Below are 21842 nucleotides of genomic sequence, written 5' to 3' on the forward strand. Positions count from 1 at the left end.
GTGTTCTCGTGCTTTGGATTTTTTGGTGAATGAGGCATACTGTATAATCTGACCCCTAAGAATTGCCTTAAGTGCCTCCCAAGCCACACCCATAGAGGATAATGAGGACCAATTGGTTTACATATAAACATTTATTTCAGCCTTTAGCAATTGTTGGAATTCAGGATTTTGCAAAAGGGATACATTAAATCACCAACTATATGATTTATTTTTCTCCGTATGTGGCAACACCTCTAAACTCACCAGGGCATGATCTGAGACTAAGATGTTTCTAATTGAGCAATCAATAACAGATGAAATTAGGGACTTTGATATAAAAAAAAAAAAAAAAATCTATTCTAGAATAAATCTTATGGACTGATGAAAAAAATGTATAGTCCCTACCAGATGGGTTCAAAAGTCTCCAAATATCTGTTAGACCAAGATTTTTACACATCCTGTGAAGCGTCATTGTTGCCCTAGGGGGCTTACACACTTTTGCTTCACTATGATCAAGGACTGAATCCATCAAAAGATTAAAGTCTCCTCCCAATATTATATCATGAGGGGTGCCAGCGGCTTGCAACATCCCTTCAAGATCTATAAAAAAGCCCTGATCATCAGCGTTATGTACGTAAATATTAGCCAAAATCAACCTTTGCCCCTGAATTTCTGCTAAAACAATAATGACTCTTCCTAATTTATCATTAGTCTGTTTGAGACATTTGAATTGTAGATGCTTACTTATCAATGTAATGACTCCCCTTACTCTTACCAGCACTAAAGAAAACATGTCCACCCCATATCTTCCCAATTTTTTCAGCTTCCTGCAGGGAAAGATGCGTTTCTTGAAGAAACACTATGTCATATTTCTTACGTTTAAGAAATAAATAACCTTCCTTCTTTTTATGGGGTCTCCCGCATTCCCCGAATCGATTATGCCCCTCTCCTGTCGAATTCCCAAAGTCTGGGAACAATAAAATGTCGTGGTTACCCCAAGAAAGCCTCCTTCCCACACCTCGCCTCACGTAACACGAGACCCTCATCGGATGATCTCAGAAATTTGGCCAGAATTGATCGGGGCCTGTCCCCCTCTGCGGATCTCTGAGCTGGAACCCCGCAAGCTCGCCCGACCCCCAGCCCATGGCCTGTTATGTCGAGCAGACTCAGGAAGAGCCCGTCTAGGAATTTCACCATATCTCGACCCTCTTCGTCTTCAGGATTTTCAACAATTTGAACGTTGTTTTGCCAGTTATGAATCTCAAGGTCTTCTAACTTTTCCCTGTTGCGCTCCAAGTCTGTCTTGATTGCTAGCAGATTAGCAGACAACTCCACCTCCGACGACCCCAGACAATCGATCCGTTCCCCAATACCCGACACTCCTGCAACCATCCCAGCGAAACCCGTCTCCATGGCAGCAATCGATCGACGCACCACAGCAAGCTCCCCCAAGTCAGCAACGACCCCCTTCAGCACCACCGTCATGTTCAACAGTTGATGCTGAATCTCTTTCACCGCACTGGCCAAATTGAGTCCTGGGCTTCTGGCCTGTTGCTCAGTGGCTTCAGCTTGAGCATGTAAGTGTCTTTTAATTTCTCCAGAGCCCGAGGATTTCGAGTTCTTTGACATATTGTCTGCCTAGAACAGTTAGAATCAGAGTGTATCGAATCTCACCGGTTTATGACCTAAAAAGTATTAAAAATAGCAAAGTACGCAGAGCTCGCCGTTCACACGTCCGACCCTTGCATGGCGCCACGCGACTCCCGAGAGCTATCTTTTAGCATTCCCATTCATCTCAATAACAGTTGCTCGGCTGGTTCATGTAGCTTCAGAAGTTTGCGATTTGAAATCTGCCATCTTTGCTCATTGGGACCACAGAAGGCAATCATCTGAGCCATAATTGGCATGTAACTAATCACTCTGGATGCGAAGAAAAAATACATTATGACAATACTAAATAGCTAATGGCACCACAAGAATGCACACAGACACAAACCCTTCACTAGTGACCAGTGTTTGGCAAGCAGCACAAATTTTTTAGCTAAGCTACTTTAAAGCGCTTTTTAATGGGGATAGCTCGCCCAATTAATTGCAGCAGAGTTAGACAGAGACTCACAACGTGGCTAACATTCCACAGGTGGCATTTATTTGCAGTCACCGTCAGTCTCACACAGTGGCGGATTTAGGCATGGGTCCATCAGTAAAGGGTTAAACTTTCGACATACAGAGTCATGTGACAAAACAACATGGCGGTGATCGCAGAGGAGTTTGTGTTTGGTTGAAACGGTAACAAAACTACATCTGGTGAGAAACCTCTTTAAGTTTTTACACTGAAACCTGTTTGAGTCAAAAGAGTCTCTAGTTTCATCCGATATGCCATTTTTTAAATTTGAGCAATATATCACAAAACGGCACGCTTTTAAACACAATGACCACACCTGTGGACTGTTTGTTCAGTTTCAGTAAAATTATCCTATTTATTTACTGTGCATTATCACAATGAGAATGTATGGATGCATCCAAAAACTGGAAAATGTTGCTTTCAGAGGCTTTATATGGAGTTAGGATGAAAATAAGGTGCATTTCGAACTGTTCTGAGACCAGTGACAGCACACTGGAGGTTAAGTCATTCACTAAATAGGGAGCAAGGGAGCATCCTATAGCTCTCTATGCAGTTAAGTGCATTCACTTCTAAAATCTGATCAAAAGTTCAGTTTCAGGCTGCAGATGATGTTTGGATCACTCAACATGTTTGACAGACATGGGACAATGATAATCAGTACATAGATTCAGAATTTATAATAATATAATATAATTGTATTTTATCATGGTTGGCAGTGATTGGATGATGCTGGCCATTACTTTGAATCAGAATTAATTATGATAATTTCTGATGTAATGTCTGTAAAGTCTAAAAATATATAGCTTGGTATTATTTAAAATTTCACAACTTAGTCTCACTGTTCACATATGTGGACATTTATTTTTAGGACAATTATTTGGTCTAAAAAAATGTTTTGTGTGTGTGTGTGTGTGCATGTTTCTTAGGGGCTACTAGTTACAAATCAAAAAGGGGAATGGAAAATGCACACAGTAGTCATGCAGGGGCCTCAGGAGGTTAAAGAATACCTTGGTACATGTCCAAAAAAAAAAAAAAAAAGTCTGTATTTTTTGTACATTGTTTTTGTGTAGGCTACTGTTAGTGTTCATGCTCGTTTGGTTGGAAAATGTCTTTACCTGCAGTAGGTCACTCACAAGCTGCACACGTGTTGAATTTAAAGGAATAGTCTGGGTTTAATACAGATTAAGCTCAATCGACAGCATTTGTGGCATAATGTTGACTGACAGAAAAAAATATTTCAACTCGTCCCTCGTTTATTTGACGAAGAAAATCCAAAATCTCTGTTCTACATGATTTTAGTAGTGTTTCGTCATCATGACAACAAATTTGTAATATTGGATTTAATTTTACACAGATAAGGTTATTAAATGATTTTATTTCTCTAAAATCATGTTAACACGTACAATGTTTACATCTTGTGTTTATACTTTTGAAACAATGCATATTTTAATGTTTATGGACTGGTCCCATTCACTTCCATTATAACACTTAGTGTAATTACAGTGTCTAACTGTAACTGCAGTTTTTGCTTTGATAATTACTGAAAATATTTTTTGTGGAAATCAACATTAAGCCACAAATGCTGTCGAATGAGCTTAACTTGTACTGAACCCGAAATATTCCTCGCTGGCAAACGAGAGGATGCATTTGCAGGTTTGGTTTCCATTGATTGTAAATATCCACTGCATCTAATCAATTTACTCATTGCTTTTTGTTTCAATGAGTGCTTTTCTTAATATTTCATTAACAAAACAAACAACAACAACAAAAAAAGCTTTGCGTCATTCTTTATCTCTATAAATGTGGGAAAGGACATAAAAACAGTGATTTCAGATCTACCAGTAGAGGTCCCTGTCATTCCAGTTTTAATGATTAGTTGCTATAGTTAGCACCTGTACATTGTTGTTTATCCAGATACCTGTACACATTCCTGCTTTGCTTATTCCATCTTTGCAAAGTCTTTGATAACTTTTCTGTGCATTCACCACTTGTTCATTTATCACTTTAAAGTATGTTTCTGTTTGTAATTTATTGACGGATTCCACTTGGCAGGTTTTGACATCATGCTTTCACATGGAGTTCTCGAGTCTCTGTTGCTTCAGTGCCCCAAAATCTTTCTAAATAGCTCCTGCTGGTATTTGTACAACCTATTATTAAGCAATATATGAATTACAAAGAGGGAGTTTCTCGACTCTGGCTGAATCATTGGCTGGTAATGCTTATTCATCGGCTCTCTAGGAGGTTTACCAAAAACAAAGGGAAGACAATTATGTATTAATGACAAGACATTATTAAATAAAGAGCTTAATGTTCCGTTCACTAAGGAGACTTTATATTTTCATTTCATTTTGGTGTGTTGAAACACTAGTTATAGTTGTTTTCAGAGAAACATATTGTTAAATTTGCACCATTGATACAGTAACCCCAAAAAGTATCGGAACACTTAAGTCACACTTAACCCTTTAAGCTTGGAAAATATGAATAACTCCAGTCTTGACCAACACAAAATAGTTATCGTTTGAAAGCTCAGATGCTCTACTTTCCAATGCATGTTGACATTATGACCAAAACTGAACAAGTGCTTTGAAATTTGCAGATGAATTAGAAGTGTTTCATTTTGATAATGCATTAATAATTTTGTACTGTACATATTATTGTAATCAGTAAAAACATCAAACTCATCAAATAGCCATGTGTCATATGTTGTTGGAAAGTTCTCAAAGAGTAGAATACAACCCTAAAAATGTAGCGAGTAATAGCTAAGTATATGTCTTTGACATTTATGTTTCATGTGAACAGGTGTTGCTCAAATGCTGCATTTTTGCTTACAGCTTCACGAAAAATAAACAGAACATAAAATATCACATTCCATTACTTAGAGGGGGTGATTATCTTTCAAACGACACACAAGGTAATCAGATGCATAGATCATTAGATAATTGACACGAAGTACAATGTGCACACAGCATCTGGCTATCTGGCATCTTGCAATCTGGCTGTAAACACGTTAGATTTCCTGGATCAGATGACGTCATCGGAAATTATGTAGCGTCATGGAATGCTTAACCAATCGGATTGGATTCAGATCGCTGAAAAAAGTCATCCATATTTGGGCAGAGAGCATTGTGATTGGTTACATATGGCCACCAGGAGATGGCACCAATTACATGACACAGACTCAATGATGACTCAAATGGCACAGAATGAAACTCATTCTGTAAAATCGCATTACTAAAATCATGTCAGCATGCTATGCAAAGCTTTAGTCATTGTTGTATTTGCATGTGTAATTAGTTCTTATGTACAACTGTAATGTTTTATTTGTTTGGAGAGGCTTTTGGACACATGGAGATGTTTTTGGACACTATGATCAATTATTTTTGTAATGCTATGACTTTTGATTGCTTCGTTGAATCAACATAAAATTTTACTCACAGTTGGCATGATTGGGAACAAATCAGAGCCACCTTATTTACACACAGAGATATATAATGTCAAATAAGAAAAAAAGATTTTTTGGTCAAATGTTTGGAAAGCAGTTTCTTAGGCTGCGGAGTCTTAGAATTTATCATCATTTATATCATTAAAAAATGGAAAAGTTTTCTTTAAAATGATACCAAACACTTGACCCTCCTCTTTTTTAAAAAAAAAGCCATTAATTTGGGTATGCCACAGAAACAGGAAATCTTTAAAAACACCTTCAGAGTTTAAAGGGTTAAAAATGTATACATTTCATTTATTTAATGAACAATTGTTCATTTTGTAAAGCGACCTTGGGTTTTAGAAAGGTGCTATATAAATAAAATGTATTATTATTATTATTACATTAGATAAAAATGAAATATTAAAGCTGCATTTATTTTAAAGACTTTTCAAGTAAAACATTTACAAAAAGAACTAGATTAGTAGACAACCTTCTAGCTGTCAAATGTTAAAGCAATATAGTTAATATACTTATTTAGTTCATACATCCACTAAATCACCCTTCTTAAAAGTCAATGCAAAAATGGCTCAGAAAAGTGTAGATAGTTCTGAGAAAAGTTCTAACAGCCTTTGTTTGGAAATGCACTTGGTATATTTTATTTTGAAAATGGTGTGCTCTTTTATTTTTTAATGCAATGCATTCAGACTATTAATACTTTTTAGGTGACACTCTACTTAATATCCACAGCAAACAGTTATAAGCAAGCATTATTACTGTTCAGCTATGTTTCATGATGTGCTTGCACAGGCAGCACGTAATTGGCCGGATAAAATCCTTCGACCCCGCCCTCTTTCACCCCCCAGCACCAGCCCTGATCATCCTCTTCCTCCACTTTGAGGAACTCTTCACCTGTGAGACAAACCAGCTTCAGTCACATCACCAGTGTCATGACATGACACAATCACATTAAAAACCTCTTCTGCAAGGAAATAATAAATAAGGGTTTTTGGACTGCAAACTGAACAGCGTTACTTGCAATTTATAAAAAGAAAAATGTCATAAATGGGTCACCTGCTTTAAATGATAATTCGTCATGTTCCTCTCCAACATAATTGTACAGTGCTCGTACACGCACGCCTCCGATCATGACCCTGCAAGGAAAGTTGTGAGACCAATTTGAGGAGTTTGTTCTGTATGTGTATGATGCTAAAAATAAAATGTAAAAACAGAAAGATATAAAATTACTCAGTCCTTGAACCTTTTTTGCACTGATCAACATGAAGTACTGCATGATGTCAGAAGATTTCAGTATTCACATCTTTGCTTTGACACACATAAATTACATTTGAAGTACAATTGCATATCCTTTTAAACTAGATTTCTGAACATTTATTTATTTATTTTTCAGAAAATGAAAACTGAACAGTTGGCAAATTAAATTTTTATGTTTATAGGAATGTTAATGTTTTTTTCCCACAAACACAATGTAACATTTGGAAGTTTAAAAGCTGAAATTCTTGACAATTTTTTTTTTGGCATGAGTAGAACACAATAATCTTTAAGTATTATTTTTGTTAAAATAAGCAGTGAAACAATTGTGTTTTAAAATATGATTCACATTTGAAAATCTTTGTCAACCAAATCAAGAACTCATGTGGTGTAACCAAGATTTAGGTTGACAAAAACCATAAAACAGAGAACACCAATTTAGACTCTCAAGACTGGGCATGAAGTTAAAAATAATATCTGATATTTGGACATTTTTATGAAAAGGCACCTTTTGTTCAGGAAAATGTTTTAATATTCTTGACTCAAAAATTCATGATATTTGTAAAAAATATTATTTATATTGAAAAATGTGTTTGAAAACTTTTTTGAAATTAATGATTAAGTTGCATACACTCTCATGTATTCGAGGTGCAAGGAAAGTATTTTAATACCTTTTACAGAATGGTTACACCACATGACATTTTAACATTTTTTGTAGAAATTGCTATAAATGTTTTTCGAAACATCATGAAACCAAATTGTACACAAAGATTAAATTTCTACAAACTTGACCTGTGCTTTAAACTACATTTTTTAAAGATTTCTCATTTTGTTCTCCTTGGACATACTATTTTTTTTTTTAAATGCAATCATTTTGCATTTAATTTCTAATTTGATTAATTTGAATTATTATGAATTTTAATTATTTATTATTATTATTATTATTAAAATATATTTAATGATTTAATCATAAATATTTGTAAATGATAAATTATTAACTGATTTTTTATTATTATATTTATTAATAATTATTATTGCTTTATAATTTGAATGATTTTTTAAATTAATTTCAACATTATAGTAGAGCACTTTCTGTTGATAAGTGGCAATGAACTGAAAAGTTTAATATATCATAGTTTTTTTGTAAAAAAAAAAAAAAAAAAAAAGAAATTGTAAAGAAGTCCAGTGGGGTAAATAGTAATTTATAGACACAGTATAGTGTGTGTGTGTGTGTGTGTGTGTGTGTGTGTGTGGTAACTTACGCTTTCTCTTCAGTTCCTCTCTGAGGTTTTGGTTTCTTAGCTGGTTTCTGCTTTTTAACCGGAGGGCTCCATTCCTGCACCGCACCCCACACACACACAGACACAGACACAGACACAGACACACACACAGACACACACACACACAGACACAGACACAGACACAGACACACACACACACAGACACACACACAGACACACACACACACACACACACACACACACACACACACACAGACACACAGAAACACACAGACACAGACACAGACACACACACACACACACAGACACAGACACACACACACAAACACAGACACACACACACACACACACACACACACAGACACAGACACAGACACACACACACACACACACACACACACACAGACACACACAGTCACACACACAGACACACACACACACACAGACACACACACACCCACACACACAGACACAGACTCACACACACACACACAGACACACACACACACACACACACACACACACAGACACACAGACACACACACACACACACACACACACACATAGACACACACAGACACACACACACACACACAGACACACAGACACACACACACACAGACACACACAGACACACACACACACACACACACACACACAGTCACACACACACACACACAGACACACACACACACACACAGACACAGACAGAGACACACACACACACACACACACACACACACACACACACAGAGACAGGGTTACAAGATACCGACACACACAGTCAACAAAATAAAAACAGGAGAATATAATTGAGTGGATACAACAGTTATTTTGAATATAGCATAGTTTCTTTAAACAGAAGTGTCATTAATAAATGCACACACACTCAAACCTCTAGTTTGGGCCAATCAGTGGGCATGCCCGGTCCATGGTTGTTTTTCCACCAGCGCAGATCATCTTGTTCACTGATAGACATGAGTGTGTGATGCAGTTCACTGTACACTGCTTTTATACTGATAGACACAAACACACACATATAATACTCAGACTGCTTCTAGAGAATAGAATGTTACCATTTTATCAAACGGATAGTTCCATCCTGGATGCTGATTGGTCAATAAAATGTTCCAGTCATGCAAAAATACACATTATAGCAACAGCTATTATGTAAGACACCCGCTACATCACTGCACATTATCCATAGACAAAATGTATTTACCTTAGTTTACATGACAGGAACTGTGTCTGCTAGTGGCAGGATGGCACTACATGACTTTGCTCAGTAAAATAATGTTTTATTGAAAATGTCTTGAATATTTTTATTCAGTACTCTCTCATACCTTATAGCTTAAATAGGAAATAATATCACAGTCAAGAGAGCTTATATATATATATATATTAGAGGTGCACTGATATATCGGCCAAACATCGGTTTGGCAAAAAGCCAACAATTATTAGTTGTTAAGTTGTTTAATAAGTTATGTCTATGTACTGTGTGAATTTCCAACTTTAATTATTATGTTTTAAATGGATGAGTTGGAGTGGATAGTGAAGGAAAAATCAGTGTCCAGAATATATAAGAACTCCTGCAGAGTTGTCCTTTCGAATGCAGTCACACGAACCAACCTCTCATTATTGGTAATGTCGAGGTGTCTGTGTATGGACAGGAAGGCCTGCTTCAAAAAGCTGATCCTCTTCCTCTCCTCCTCCTGCGATTGGTCGAACACAGACTCCATTTCCTCCATGTATCGCGGTGCAAAGCCAGTAACGTCCTCCAGAACCTTCTCATAGCGATCATGTGCCTGAAAACACAAACAGATTTCATATTATGGGTTGTGTCTTGATTGTTAATGTCGTAAAGTAGTAAATACATGCTGAATTATTTGGGGAGCGGTGCCAGTGGTTTCATGTACTTTGTTGCGTTCTTCTGTGGCTTTCTCTCTCGTCTGTTGTATCTTGGACAGTTTGCTCTCGCTCAGGTTGGCGTTGTGTTTGGCTTGATTCTCTTTCTCCTGAGCGTTCTGCTCACGCTGACATGACTTGTGATATGCAGCACGAGCCTTTTCCAGCTAAAAGTCACAAACACTGTTTATTAGAATGTGGTGCTTTAAAAATCTGGTTTAGCACAGTTATACGTAATTGCAACCAACCAGATGCAGCATGACAGATCTCCAGCATAATTTGTCTGTTCTCGTTGAAAGAGAAATTCAGTATGGAAGATCAAAATGACAGCTAGTGATGTTTAATAAATAGCTATATGGATCATGATTTTAGACCAATGAGATTTCATTATGGGTAGGGCTATCTGCGGTGGCATGTCAAAAAGAGCAGACAAAATGTGTTGATATGTGTTACTCTTTCTGTAAACCAAATTAACATTTATTGCTATAGTTTAGCGCTTGTTGCTTTGTATCATGTCTGACCTGGTTGGAACCTGGTTAAGGTGCGTTCTGACACTGGTTTATAGCGCCAAAGCTACCGAAAGTCATTGGTTTTCAATGAAAGTTGGCGATTTTAAGTGACACAGACCATTGCGAAACGGTTGACTAGAGTTTAAAGGGATAGTTCACTCAGAAATGACAGTTCTGACATCATTTACTCAACCTCATGTTTTTCCAAACCTATATGACTTTTTATCTTCTGCGGAACACAAAAGAAGATGTTTTTTTTAATTTATTTTCCCCTTTTTCTCCCAATTTGGAATGCCCAATTCCCACTACTTAGTAGGTCCTTGTGGTGGCGTGGTTACTCACCTCAATCCGGGTGGCGGAAGACAAGTCTCAGTTGCCTCCGCTTCTGAGATAGTCAATCCGCGCATCTTATCACGTGACTCATTGTGCATGACACAGCGGAGACTCACAGCATATGGAGACTCATGCTACTCTCCGCGATCCACGCACAACTTACCACATGCCCCATTGAGAGCGAGAACCACTAATTGCGACCATGAGGATGTTACCCCATGTGACTCTACCCTCCCTAGCAACCGGACCAATTTGGTTGCTTAGGACACCTGGCTGGAGTCACTCAGCACACCCTGGATTCGAAATCGTGACTCCAGGGGTGGTAGTCAGCATCAATACTCACTGAACTACCCAGGCCCCCAAAGATGTTTTAATGAAAACCCTCCTACATCTTTTCAATGAAAAAAGGACCCAAAAGTATCATAAAGGCAGTCCATGCAGCTAGTGAGTCATATTCCAAGTCTTCTGAAGGCATCCGATTCAGTCAAATTCAAGAATTTTAGATTTAAAATCTTGACATCTGTTGCCTGTTCATGAGCACATGCATTATTTTTTTAAAGATGGCCCGAGATATTCATCTATGACTGAGTAAATTATGACAGAATTATTATTTTTGGGTGAACAATCCTTTAATTATTGAAGCCCATTTCCACCACATAGAAGAAGAAAAAAAGGTGCTTTTGGACATATTTAACATAATTGTGACTTTTATAATTATGATAAATTATAAGTCATTATGTTGAAATAAAAATTCAGAATTGTAAGATAAAAAAGTCATAATAATGAGATAAAAAGTCAAAATTATGAGATACAAGGTCATAATTATGAGATGTTAAGTCAGTTATGAGACAAAGGTCAAAATTTAGAGTTAAAAGTCATCTCATGATGACTTTATTTTGACTTACCAAAGCACAATATTTTTTGATGTGGCGTAAACAGGCTTCCATACTTTAAGGTTTGTTCACCTTGACACTGATTTGTGGCATCGATGCTACCAAAGTCCTTTATTTTCATAGATACTGTAGTTTACGAATGCTTACGACCAACGGTACTTGACTGGTGTCAGTGTGAATGCACAACACCCTTCCTGTCACTCTTTTCACCTTCTTTAATCTCTTCACCCAGGGTTTCTGAGCACGGGAGAATGCAGTTTCAAGATTGTGTGTCTCTCTGAAGCCGCAGAACATCTTCCGCGGAAATGTCTCCTTCTGCCAGGCACGGATACGCTCTCCATCTTCAGAAACCAGAGTCTGAGAGATAGACAAGTGGAGGGCAGACAGACGCTCGGTGGACGAGAAAAAGCACTGCCATGCCCGCATGAGGGAGCCGTACAGAGGCCCTGAGACACACAAGAGGAAATCAGTGAGAAACAGGGACAGATATTAGCAAGCGGTTACATGATTTTAGTGTGATAAAATCACTTACTAGCCTTTTCTGTGTAAAGTTATAGCCAGTAATGGAATAAAGGGTAATCATAGTGTGGTGAGCAGGGCGGAGCCAAATGGCATCTGGGCAGAGCGAGGCCAGGAAGATAAGTGGCGAATGACTTTCACCTGCGTGCCACACAGGTCTCGTATTTTAGCGAGTGGCGGCGGGAGTACTTAAGGAGAAGAGATAGCGGCAGACAGGAGAGAGAGATGCGTGAAGCTGTTTTTATGTAGTGTGTTGAACCGAAAAGCCAACAGAGTTTATGTGTATTGAAGCTGAAAAGCAAACCTTTTGTGTACTGCTGAAAAGTGGCCTTATTGTGTGTGACTGAAAAGTGCAACAATAAATGTCTACGTGTTTTGTCAAGCCGGTCCCAGCTTCCTCCTTTCCAGAACTGTTACACTGGTGCCGAAACCCAGGATTGAATCGAAGAAAGTACGGCTCAAGTCCCTCGCCGGCCTGCACCACTCCCACCAACAGGCCCTGCTTGAGCTTCGACAGGACCAAGACCGCCGCTTCCACAAACAGCTTCACACATCTCTCTCTCCCGTCTGCTGCTATCTCTTCTCCTTCAGTACTCCCACCAACAGGCCCTGCTTGAGCTTCGACAGGACCAAGATCGCCGCTTCCACAAACAGCTTCACGCATCTCTCTCTCCTGTCTGCCGCTATCTCTTCTCCTTAAGTACTCCCGCCGCCCCTCGCTGGAACACGAGACCGGTGTGGCATGCAGGTGAAAGTCATTCGCCACTTATCTTCCCAGCCTCGCTCTGCCCAGATGCCACTCGGTTCCGCCCTGCTCACCACACATAGTGCATTCGTGGCTGCAGCTGGTTTAATTTACCATACACTTGGCAAACCTACAGATTTATGATGTATGGTCCGGTTCCTGTCCACATGAGAGCAAAGTGCCCATCCGTTGAACCCTACAGAAACGTTCGTTTCGAAGGGCCCTTTTGAAACGACCCTACAACATGGCACCCACGATTGTTCTCGCTTCGCAGGTTGTGGTTGTCAAATGTTAGTGCTTATGTTGATAATGTGCTGCACTCCACCTGTGACACTTGCTTTGAAATTTTGTACTATTACAAAATCGGGTCTTTTCATCAGGGTTTACAGTAAGTAACGTGTTGAACTCACGGTTATCAGTGATTGATTTCCATTTGGCGCTCCATTCACTCAGCTGATCGACGTACAGTCGCTCTACATGGGCACGGTCCTTCATACACGCTATGATGTCCTTACAAGCCTGGTATGACTCTGATGTCCGCCTCACCGTTCGCACGTAGTTTCCTGGCTAATGGACACAAATGAAAGGAAATCAGAAATCAAGTTAAAAAGTAATACATTGCTCTGTTTCAAAACCTAGTCAGCAGCCTCTGTAGGCAGCATTTTCAGGCATCATAGGCTGTTTAAAAAGGTATTTAACTGCACTGCCTTCTAAGATATATGCAAGCGCTCATAGTATGTATTTTTATTTTACTAGTACTTATTTTTTAGCTATTAGTAAGTATTCCAACAATATCTAGCATGTCTTTCAATTTTACTAGTACTTATTCATTAGATACTACTAGTATTTATTCCAATATTCTATAGTATCTATTCTTGTTTTACTAGTACTTATTTATTAGATACTAGTACAGGCACTAGTGTCTATTCCAAATGTTACTAGTAGCATTTCTCATCTCAGTAGTTACAACTGGTTTGTAGTGTACTTGTCAAATGTAATGACTAGTCAGAATGGCTACTGTATGGTTTAGTTAAATTAATCTTACTAGTAAAATTAAATTGTTAGTAGTAACAATTGGAATAGACACTAATGTATAATAAATAAGTACAAGTATCTAATAAATAAGTATTATTAAACTGGAATAGATACAGTACTAGTCACTATTGGAAAAAGTACTAGTATCTAATGAATAGTTACTAAATGGTCTGCACTTATATAGCACCTTTTTTAGGCTTAGTGGTTCTACAAAGCACTTTACATGTGTCTCATTCACCCATTCACATGCCTACAAGATGCTAGTACCTATTGAGTTTGGGATATCTTTTATCTAAACAGTTACTAGTGTGGTGGAACGACCTGCCCCTCTCTCTCGTCATCGTCGCCCCGCCTCTTAGGGCTCTTAAGGCGTGCGACTGTCGGACACCACTCATGCCTGGGCCATTTTTCGGACACTTCCCCGCCCTTCACGGAGCCCCGTCTGACCACAGGGATGCCAGATTTCCCCTTTATTTTGAATGCCATTCCTCCTGGACACTTTATTTTCTCCTATTATGGAAATTTTATGTTTATTATTATTTCCAATAAATGCCTCCCTGAGGCTTGACGCCACACCCGTCTGTCTCTTGCTCACCCCGCCACACTAGTCATTAAAAATTAAGTACTAGTACTTATATGTTCTAGTCTATAACAAATGTAACTAAATACTTGTCACCACTGAATAGTGACTAGTAGCAAAGTAATAAGTACTAGCATGTAATAAAATAAATACTAGTGATTATTGAATAGATCCTTGTGATTATTGGTTTAAATACTTGTATCTAATGAATAAGTACTAGTAAGATTACTAAAAAGATAATAGTCACTATTGGAAGACTTACTAGTAACTAAAAAGTAAATAATAGTAACATAACAATTAGATAATAGTCATCTTTAAGGAAAACATGTTAAAAGTGCTTGCCATATACATACTAGTAGTAGCAGTAAATAGTTGATATCTGAAGCACAGATCCCTATAAAATTCAATGCCAAAAATCAGCAATTTGTTAGCAGTGACAATTGAATAGTTACTTGACATTACTGGAATAGTAACTAGTAGCAAAGGAAAAAGAACTAGTATCTAGTGAATAAGTGAAGTGTCTAATCAATAAGAATAGTAAAACTGAAAACAGTACTAGTCAGTATTTTGAAATACTATACTTACTAGTAACAACAAATATCAGCTTATAACATAAAAATAGATACTAGTTAAAAGTGCTTACCATAGAGATACATTATTTTGTCCAAAGTCTAATTCATATTGAATAATCAACATCAATATTGAGTATTGCATCGTTAGCTTAGCCATACGCTAACGTCAAACTCACTTATTAGTTTCTATCTTGGTCAGGTTGCTGCCTTAGAAGGCAGCTGCCTTTGTAGGCAACTAGGTTTGGTAAAAACTTTATTCTTACCATCCAGAAACTGAGTTTGTTGAGATCCTCAGGTGGGCCTGTTGAAGGGTCTGCCATGATTTCAATTGGCTGCAAAAGAGAGAGTCAACGTCAGTGTGTTTAAAAGCATTAGTGTGCGTATACAACATTATACACATCATTTAAGTCCAAAGTTGTGTTTTATATTCCGCCTGGTCCTTTTTTCAACTCCCTGCATCAGCCTTGGGATTACTACTGCTCTACTTTGTTGTTACCCCTTACACTATTAGACTTTCCCTTGACACACAAGATGAAATTTATTCAGGAGCATCTGGGCTTGTTGATCTGTTTGTTGAAGACATTTCGACAATCCTCCAAGAGGCGTCATGGCAAACAGAGGATCCCTGCAGCTGTTAAACATTTGGCACATTTGCGTTTCCCGGAGCTGTTTTTTTTTTTTGTTGTTCATCTAATGTTTTCATCAACATGCAATTTTCTTCTTATTTTGACATTCAATTTCTTCTCTGTTTCCTTCTTTGTAGTACAGCTGGTTTTATCGGAAAGACTAAAAATAGCAGATATACACACCATGCAGTGTTTTGTCTAAAACTCTTGACACATTTTCTAAGAAAATGCACAGTGATAACGGGAAACTGACATTTTGCTTCCAAAAGTTAATGTACCCTGAACTCAACCCCATTATGCCAAATTACTGACAAGCGCCATCCCCCATCAAACACTTGCAACAATTCAAATGTGATCATATTTTCCTCTTGCGTGTCTGGTAGTGGGTTCTGGTCCTGTGGAAACCAGGAAGTAAACCATTTCACATAATCAATGGTGAGTGTGATTTGGAGGTTGCACTTTTGCTCTAAAATGAAATTTTACTCCACTGATGTAGGTTTAGGGTTGGGGTTTAGGTCTGGGTATATGGTTAATAAAATGCATTCCTGTTTACTGTACTACATCATTTATAACTAAAAATACTACTCGTTTTTGGCGCCACCCTGTGGAGTTCACACATGCCCATAAAAAAATAAAAAAATAAATAATAAAATAAAAAAATATTTGGGACTTTTAAATAATTGTAGAATCAATAATAATTGAATCACCCCTGGAGTCACGAGTTCGAATCCAGGGCGTGCTGAGTGATTCCAGCCAGGTCTCATAAGCAACCAAATTGGCCCGGTTGCTAGGGAGGGTAGAGTCACATGGGGTAACCTCCTCATGGTCACGATTAGTGGTTCTCACTTTCAATGGGGCGTGTGGTAAGTTGTGCGTGGATCGCGGAGAGTAGCATGAGCCTCCACATGCTGTGAGTCTCCGCGGTGTCATGCACAGCGAGCCATGTGATAAGATGCGCAGATTGACGGTCTCAGAAGCGGAGGCAACTGAGACTTGTCCTCCACCACCCAGATTGAGGTGAGTAACCGCACCGCCACGAGGACCTACTAAGTAGTGGGAATTGGGCATTTTAAATTGGGAGAAAAGGGGATAAAATAAATAAATAAATAAATAAATAATAATAATAATAATTGAATAATAGAATATTTGAATCGCAAAAATCGAGTTATATTTTAGTCACATAGAAATGCACATTTGACTTTAAACCATTAATTTTAAGTTGGGATGCAGAAGTAAATTTACTATAGTAATCATTACCATAGTTAAATGTAATTGTTTTAAAAAAAAAAGAAAAATAATATTGTACAATGAAGAACAATATCCTAAACACATGTATAAACTATTAAAACAACCTCCATTAAAATGACTAATGCTCCCCTAACATTCAATTTTTAATATAATTTAATAATAGTAACATTTATAATAAATATATACCACATTTCTGCCAAAATGCCATAGTATTGACAATTAGTGTCAATACAGGAACTGCAAAGTACATTTCTATAAGGGTGATGATGTGTGGATTGAAAAACCTGTAATTACCGATGTGCATGGCAGGATGTTTTCCTGTTTACCTCGTCACTGTTGTTTACAATGTCGGTTCTGTTTAATCTGGTTTCAATTTAGCTTCAGTGCTGAGCCTTTAAGGTTCTCATAACATACGTTTATAACAGAGAATTGTGTCTAATTTAAATGGGCTGTGCAACTCATTTTAATTTTAAAAAAGAAAGTTCATCAGCACTGTGCGGGTGAGACCAGTCCCGCCCTGGTCGAATGTGCTAAGCGCTGTTTCGTCACACTTTTAGATGATTTGGCTTTTGGTGTTTCCCATGCGCAGCTTTTATTGACAGAGCTTGATTGTTTTGCCGATGGGCCCACCCGGTGCTCCCCATGGCCATCCCTGGATTCAACCCCAAAGTATTTTCAAAAGGCCACTTGCTACAGTGCAGATAGATGACCAAGTGAGACAAATTACACACACACTGTGGTTTCAGTGTTCAAATTTCCCAGACCCCCCCAGAAGAGTTAAGGGACCTCCAAAAGCTCCGACTCAATTCGAGCACTGTGTGGTTAAGTGGATAAAACACAGTGTAACAGGATACTAACAACTAAATGTCAAAAGCAGCAAGTCCTGCTTTTTGCTTGAAAAAAGAGCATTAGTTCACCCAAAAATGAACATCTCTGCCATCATTTACTCAACCTGATGTTCCAGCGCTCTATAACTCTTTCTTCCATGAAACATAAAAGGAGATGTTATGTAAAATGTTAGCTTCAGTCACCATTCACTGCATCTTTTATTCCATACAATAAAAGTGAATGGTTAAACTATCATTTTTGGATGAACTGTCCCTTTTAAGAGTTTACATAGCAATGTTTAAGGCATGATAATTTGACCACCTGCATTGTGATGCATGTGTGTATATGCACTCACGTACTGAATGCTTAAAAATTATGCTAATTAAAAAAGTTGAGGATAAAGTTCTGGGTGCCATCCAGTGAATGCTAGTGTCTCTGTGACTCATCGCATGAGCGTGCAAGACAGCAACTATAGTTAGACCTGATGATAAACATGTCTGAAATGTGCTGTCAGTTTACACGGTTCATCTCTATAGGGGAATCTTGTTTATCAATATAGTGGAAAATAATCTTTAATTTAAGTTAAAAAGATTATGGAATCAAAATGAAGAGATACAAAGCAGCCAATTAATAGAGCTGGAGTACAAATAATTTTTGGCCGACACTGCATGTGCATGTGTAAATATATACGTGTTTATGAGCATACTGTAAGGGCGTGTCTGTATGTGTTGCTACTGGGAACAGAAATAGAATCCCCCTCCCGAAATTCCACGCACCATTCGAGCGATCCCCAAATAAACGAGAGCTGAAAGGTCATCTTACACACATGCTATTCCCTTTCTGCCTTCACAACACATGCTCTGTGCTAAATACACATATTAGTGCCAGATATTAACTTATTGAGGGGCGGTATTTTCCCTATGGAATTGATTTTCAGGGAACGTTTTTCTAACACATGCTGCAGTAGAAAGTGTGTAGTCCCTTTATGTCAAATACTTCAGTTGATTCAACTCATTTAAATGGTCACTAGAGTTTCTAAACCAGGGTCAGAAATGAACCATGGCTCGCGACAAAAATATATAAATATGGGAGAAAATGCCCCTGTAGTTAATTGTATTGTTTATATTTGTAAAATGTGACAACTTTCTTATTATTCTATTCTAAGTCAAGTTGTACTATAATATAATATTAGTTTCAGAGTAAGAATTTACAGTGTTATTTACATATACAGTATATATATCATGTGAAATATATATATATATATATATATATATATATATATATATATATATATATATACTGTATAGGTAATATAAAAATATATATCAATGTAAAAGAGTAGCTTATGATGTTATTTTAATGTATATTTGCAGCTTATTTAGACTGAGATTATGTCGTAGTCTAATATTGAGATTTAAAGACTTTTCTTCTGTTCTAAAAAAAAGAATAAAATTTGTTAAAAATATACAATATTATAAAAATTATATATATATATATATATATATATATATATATATATATATATATATATATATATATATATATATATATATATATATATATATATATGTATATATATATATATTTATTTATTTATTTATTTTTGTTTTACCAAATATTATTATTCTTTTTTTAATCTTTTCATTTCTTTCCTCCCAACAGGCATATAACACTTTGTGCATAACAACACATATACTCATACATTTGTGAATACATATGAATATGAAAATAATAATAATAATAATAATAATAATAATAATAGTAATAATAATAATCCGGATAAACCATGCCCAAATTATAAAATTATGTATAAACATTTGAATAATTATATAGACACAAATAATAAAAAAGTAACACACGTAAATATATATGCTTTAAACAACACAGCTCAAGTGGAACACTGTTGTTTCTATATATGGTTATTGTATATTAATTTATAATCAGCCCTTGCCTTCCCTCATGTGACCCATACACGTTTTAGTGGTCTTCATATCAGAACTTATATATATATATATATATATATATATATACACACACACACACACCGATCAGCCACAACATTAAAACCACCTGCCTAATGTTGTGGAGGTCACAGTGCATAAAATCATGCAGATATGGGTCAGGAGCTTCAGTTAACATTCATATCAACCATCAGAATGGGGAAAAAATGTGATCTCAGTGATTTGGAGCGTGGCATGATTGTTGGTGCCAGACGGGCTGGTTTGAGTATTTCTGGGATTTTCACACACAACAGTCTCTAGAATTTACTCAGAATCCTGCCAAAAACAAATAACATCCAGTGAGCGGCAGTTCTGTGGATGGAAATGTCTTGTTGATGAGAGAGGTCAACAGAGAATGGCCAGACTGGTTCGAACTGACAAAGTCTACGGTAACTCAGGTAACCACTCTGTACAATTGTAGTGAGAAGAATATCATCTCAGAATGCTGTTTTGAGATGCGGGCTGGCGCTGTTTTGGTGGCACGAGGGAGACCTATATATATACAGTATATATAGCCCAAATTATTTTTTTTTGTGTATCATCATTTTATGTGTTAATGACTTATACTTCCATTTAATCAGTATATATATATATATATATATATATATATATATATATATATATATATATATATATATATAATGCTTAGATATAGCTTATATGGTTAGAAAAACAAAATCTCAAAGCCCTGATAATCAAATACCGGGGGCAAATGTTGCTCTTTAATACTAAATAAGTTAATTTCTGATACTAATCTAAACACATAACTAGGACTACAACAAACTTTGTTTTACATCTGGACTAATTTTGCCCCGAGCCATTTAATTTCTTATTGTGATGCATATATACTGTTTTCAGATGCCCCCCCCCCCCCCATCACACTTTGTCATATCTCTTTTAATTTCATTTGCTTTCATTTGTACCCATACAGAACACTAGAACAGTCTTTAAACCTCAATATCTGACCACGACCAATCTCTCAGTCTACATGAGCTGCAAATATACATTAGAATAACATCATAAGTGACTCATTTTCATGTACAATAAGTTTAACCTGCAAAACAATGAGTGCGTGACATAATTATCCAAGACAGCTGCTTCTCAAAGACACAAAGGACATTCAGTATGAATGAAAGCAGCATTGCTTATTTAACTCAATGTTACTTTTTCTTATAAAACATCCTTTTCTTAGTTTTTACAACTGTACCTATCCACACAGAGTGCAATGGACTAAATCTGTGTATGTGTTTGTATTGTTTGCACTATATGGCTGTTGACATGACATTTCCAGCCAATGACAGCTTTGTGTGACACATCCAAAGCTATTTTAAAAACAAGCAGTTTTTATGAGCTCATATTAAGGGAGAGACTAAATATTTGTACTTTTAAAATGTAGGTGTTACACTGCAGGACTAATAAAGTAAAGGCAAAAAGATCATCTAAAATGGTGAATAGTTACAGCACCTAAAATATAACGTTTACCTTAGACATTCATAAACATTTAAACCAAAAATCTTGTTATATCAGGACATGTTATGGATCAACTAGCCATATACAAAACAAACACACTGAGAAAAGTCTTAAGCAAGTCTTACCTCTCACTCAGAGGCTTTTCCTTCCAATCTCTGGCTTGTTTTGCCTCCTTTAGTATCCTTTACTTCTCTTCCATGTCTGTCTGTCTGCCTCAATCAGCTGTTGTGGAGCTGCATATGTACACACATGCATGTGTGTGTCTTCTCTCTCTCTCACACACACACTTACACACATTCTCTCTCATCTTGGTGTAAATGAATTGTCAGGTGTGAAAGCTAAGTGCATTTCAGAATGTGAGAGTTATGTCAGCTCTCTGCCAATCACAGCTCAGAGCGAAAAACTGTTCACAAGTGAAGCATTTAGTGCATGTTCAAAAGCAAACACAATGTTCTGCATTCGATTTAATTCAATTTACATTTGCATTTCAAAATCTGCAGTTTTTACCTTGTTTTTGTATTGGACTCAAAATAGTAACATTGGT

General features: G+C 37.0%; 1 protein-coding gene across 1 annotated transcript; it reads right to left on the reverse strand.

Annotated features, from left to right (window-relative positions):
* Nucleotides 1-5950: 5950 nt before the first annotated feature.
* Nucleotides 5951-21571, reverse strand: zgc:91999 (uncharacterized protein LOC445104 homolog). Its single transcript, XM_051682600.1, has 10 exons — nucleotides 21424-21571; nucleotides 15390-15458; nucleotides 13350-13506; nucleotides 11886-12121; nucleotides 9952-10107; nucleotides 9665-9840; nucleotides 8931-9051; nucleotides 8057-8130; nucleotides 6597-6676; nucleotides 5951-6434 (listed from the first exon to the last, which is right to left on the reverse strand). The coding sequence occupies exons 2-10, from the start codon at nucleotides 15444-15446 to the stop codon at nucleotides 6307-6309; spliced, it is 1185 nt and encodes a 394-aa protein (XP_051538560.1). The 5' UTR covers nucleotides 15447-15458; nucleotides 21424-21571; the 3' UTR covers nucleotides 5951-6306.
* Nucleotides 21572-21842: the final 271 nt, after the last annotated feature.

Source organism: Myxocyprinus asiaticus, chromosome 41 (assembly GCF_019703515.2).
Source record: "Myxocyprinus asiaticus isolate MX2 ecotype Aquarium Trade chromosome 41, UBuf_Myxa_2, whole genome shotgun sequence".
Classification (NCBI taxonomy): Eukaryota; Metazoa; Chordata; class Actinopteri; order Cypriniformes; family Catostomidae; genus Myxocyprinus; species Myxocyprinus asiaticus.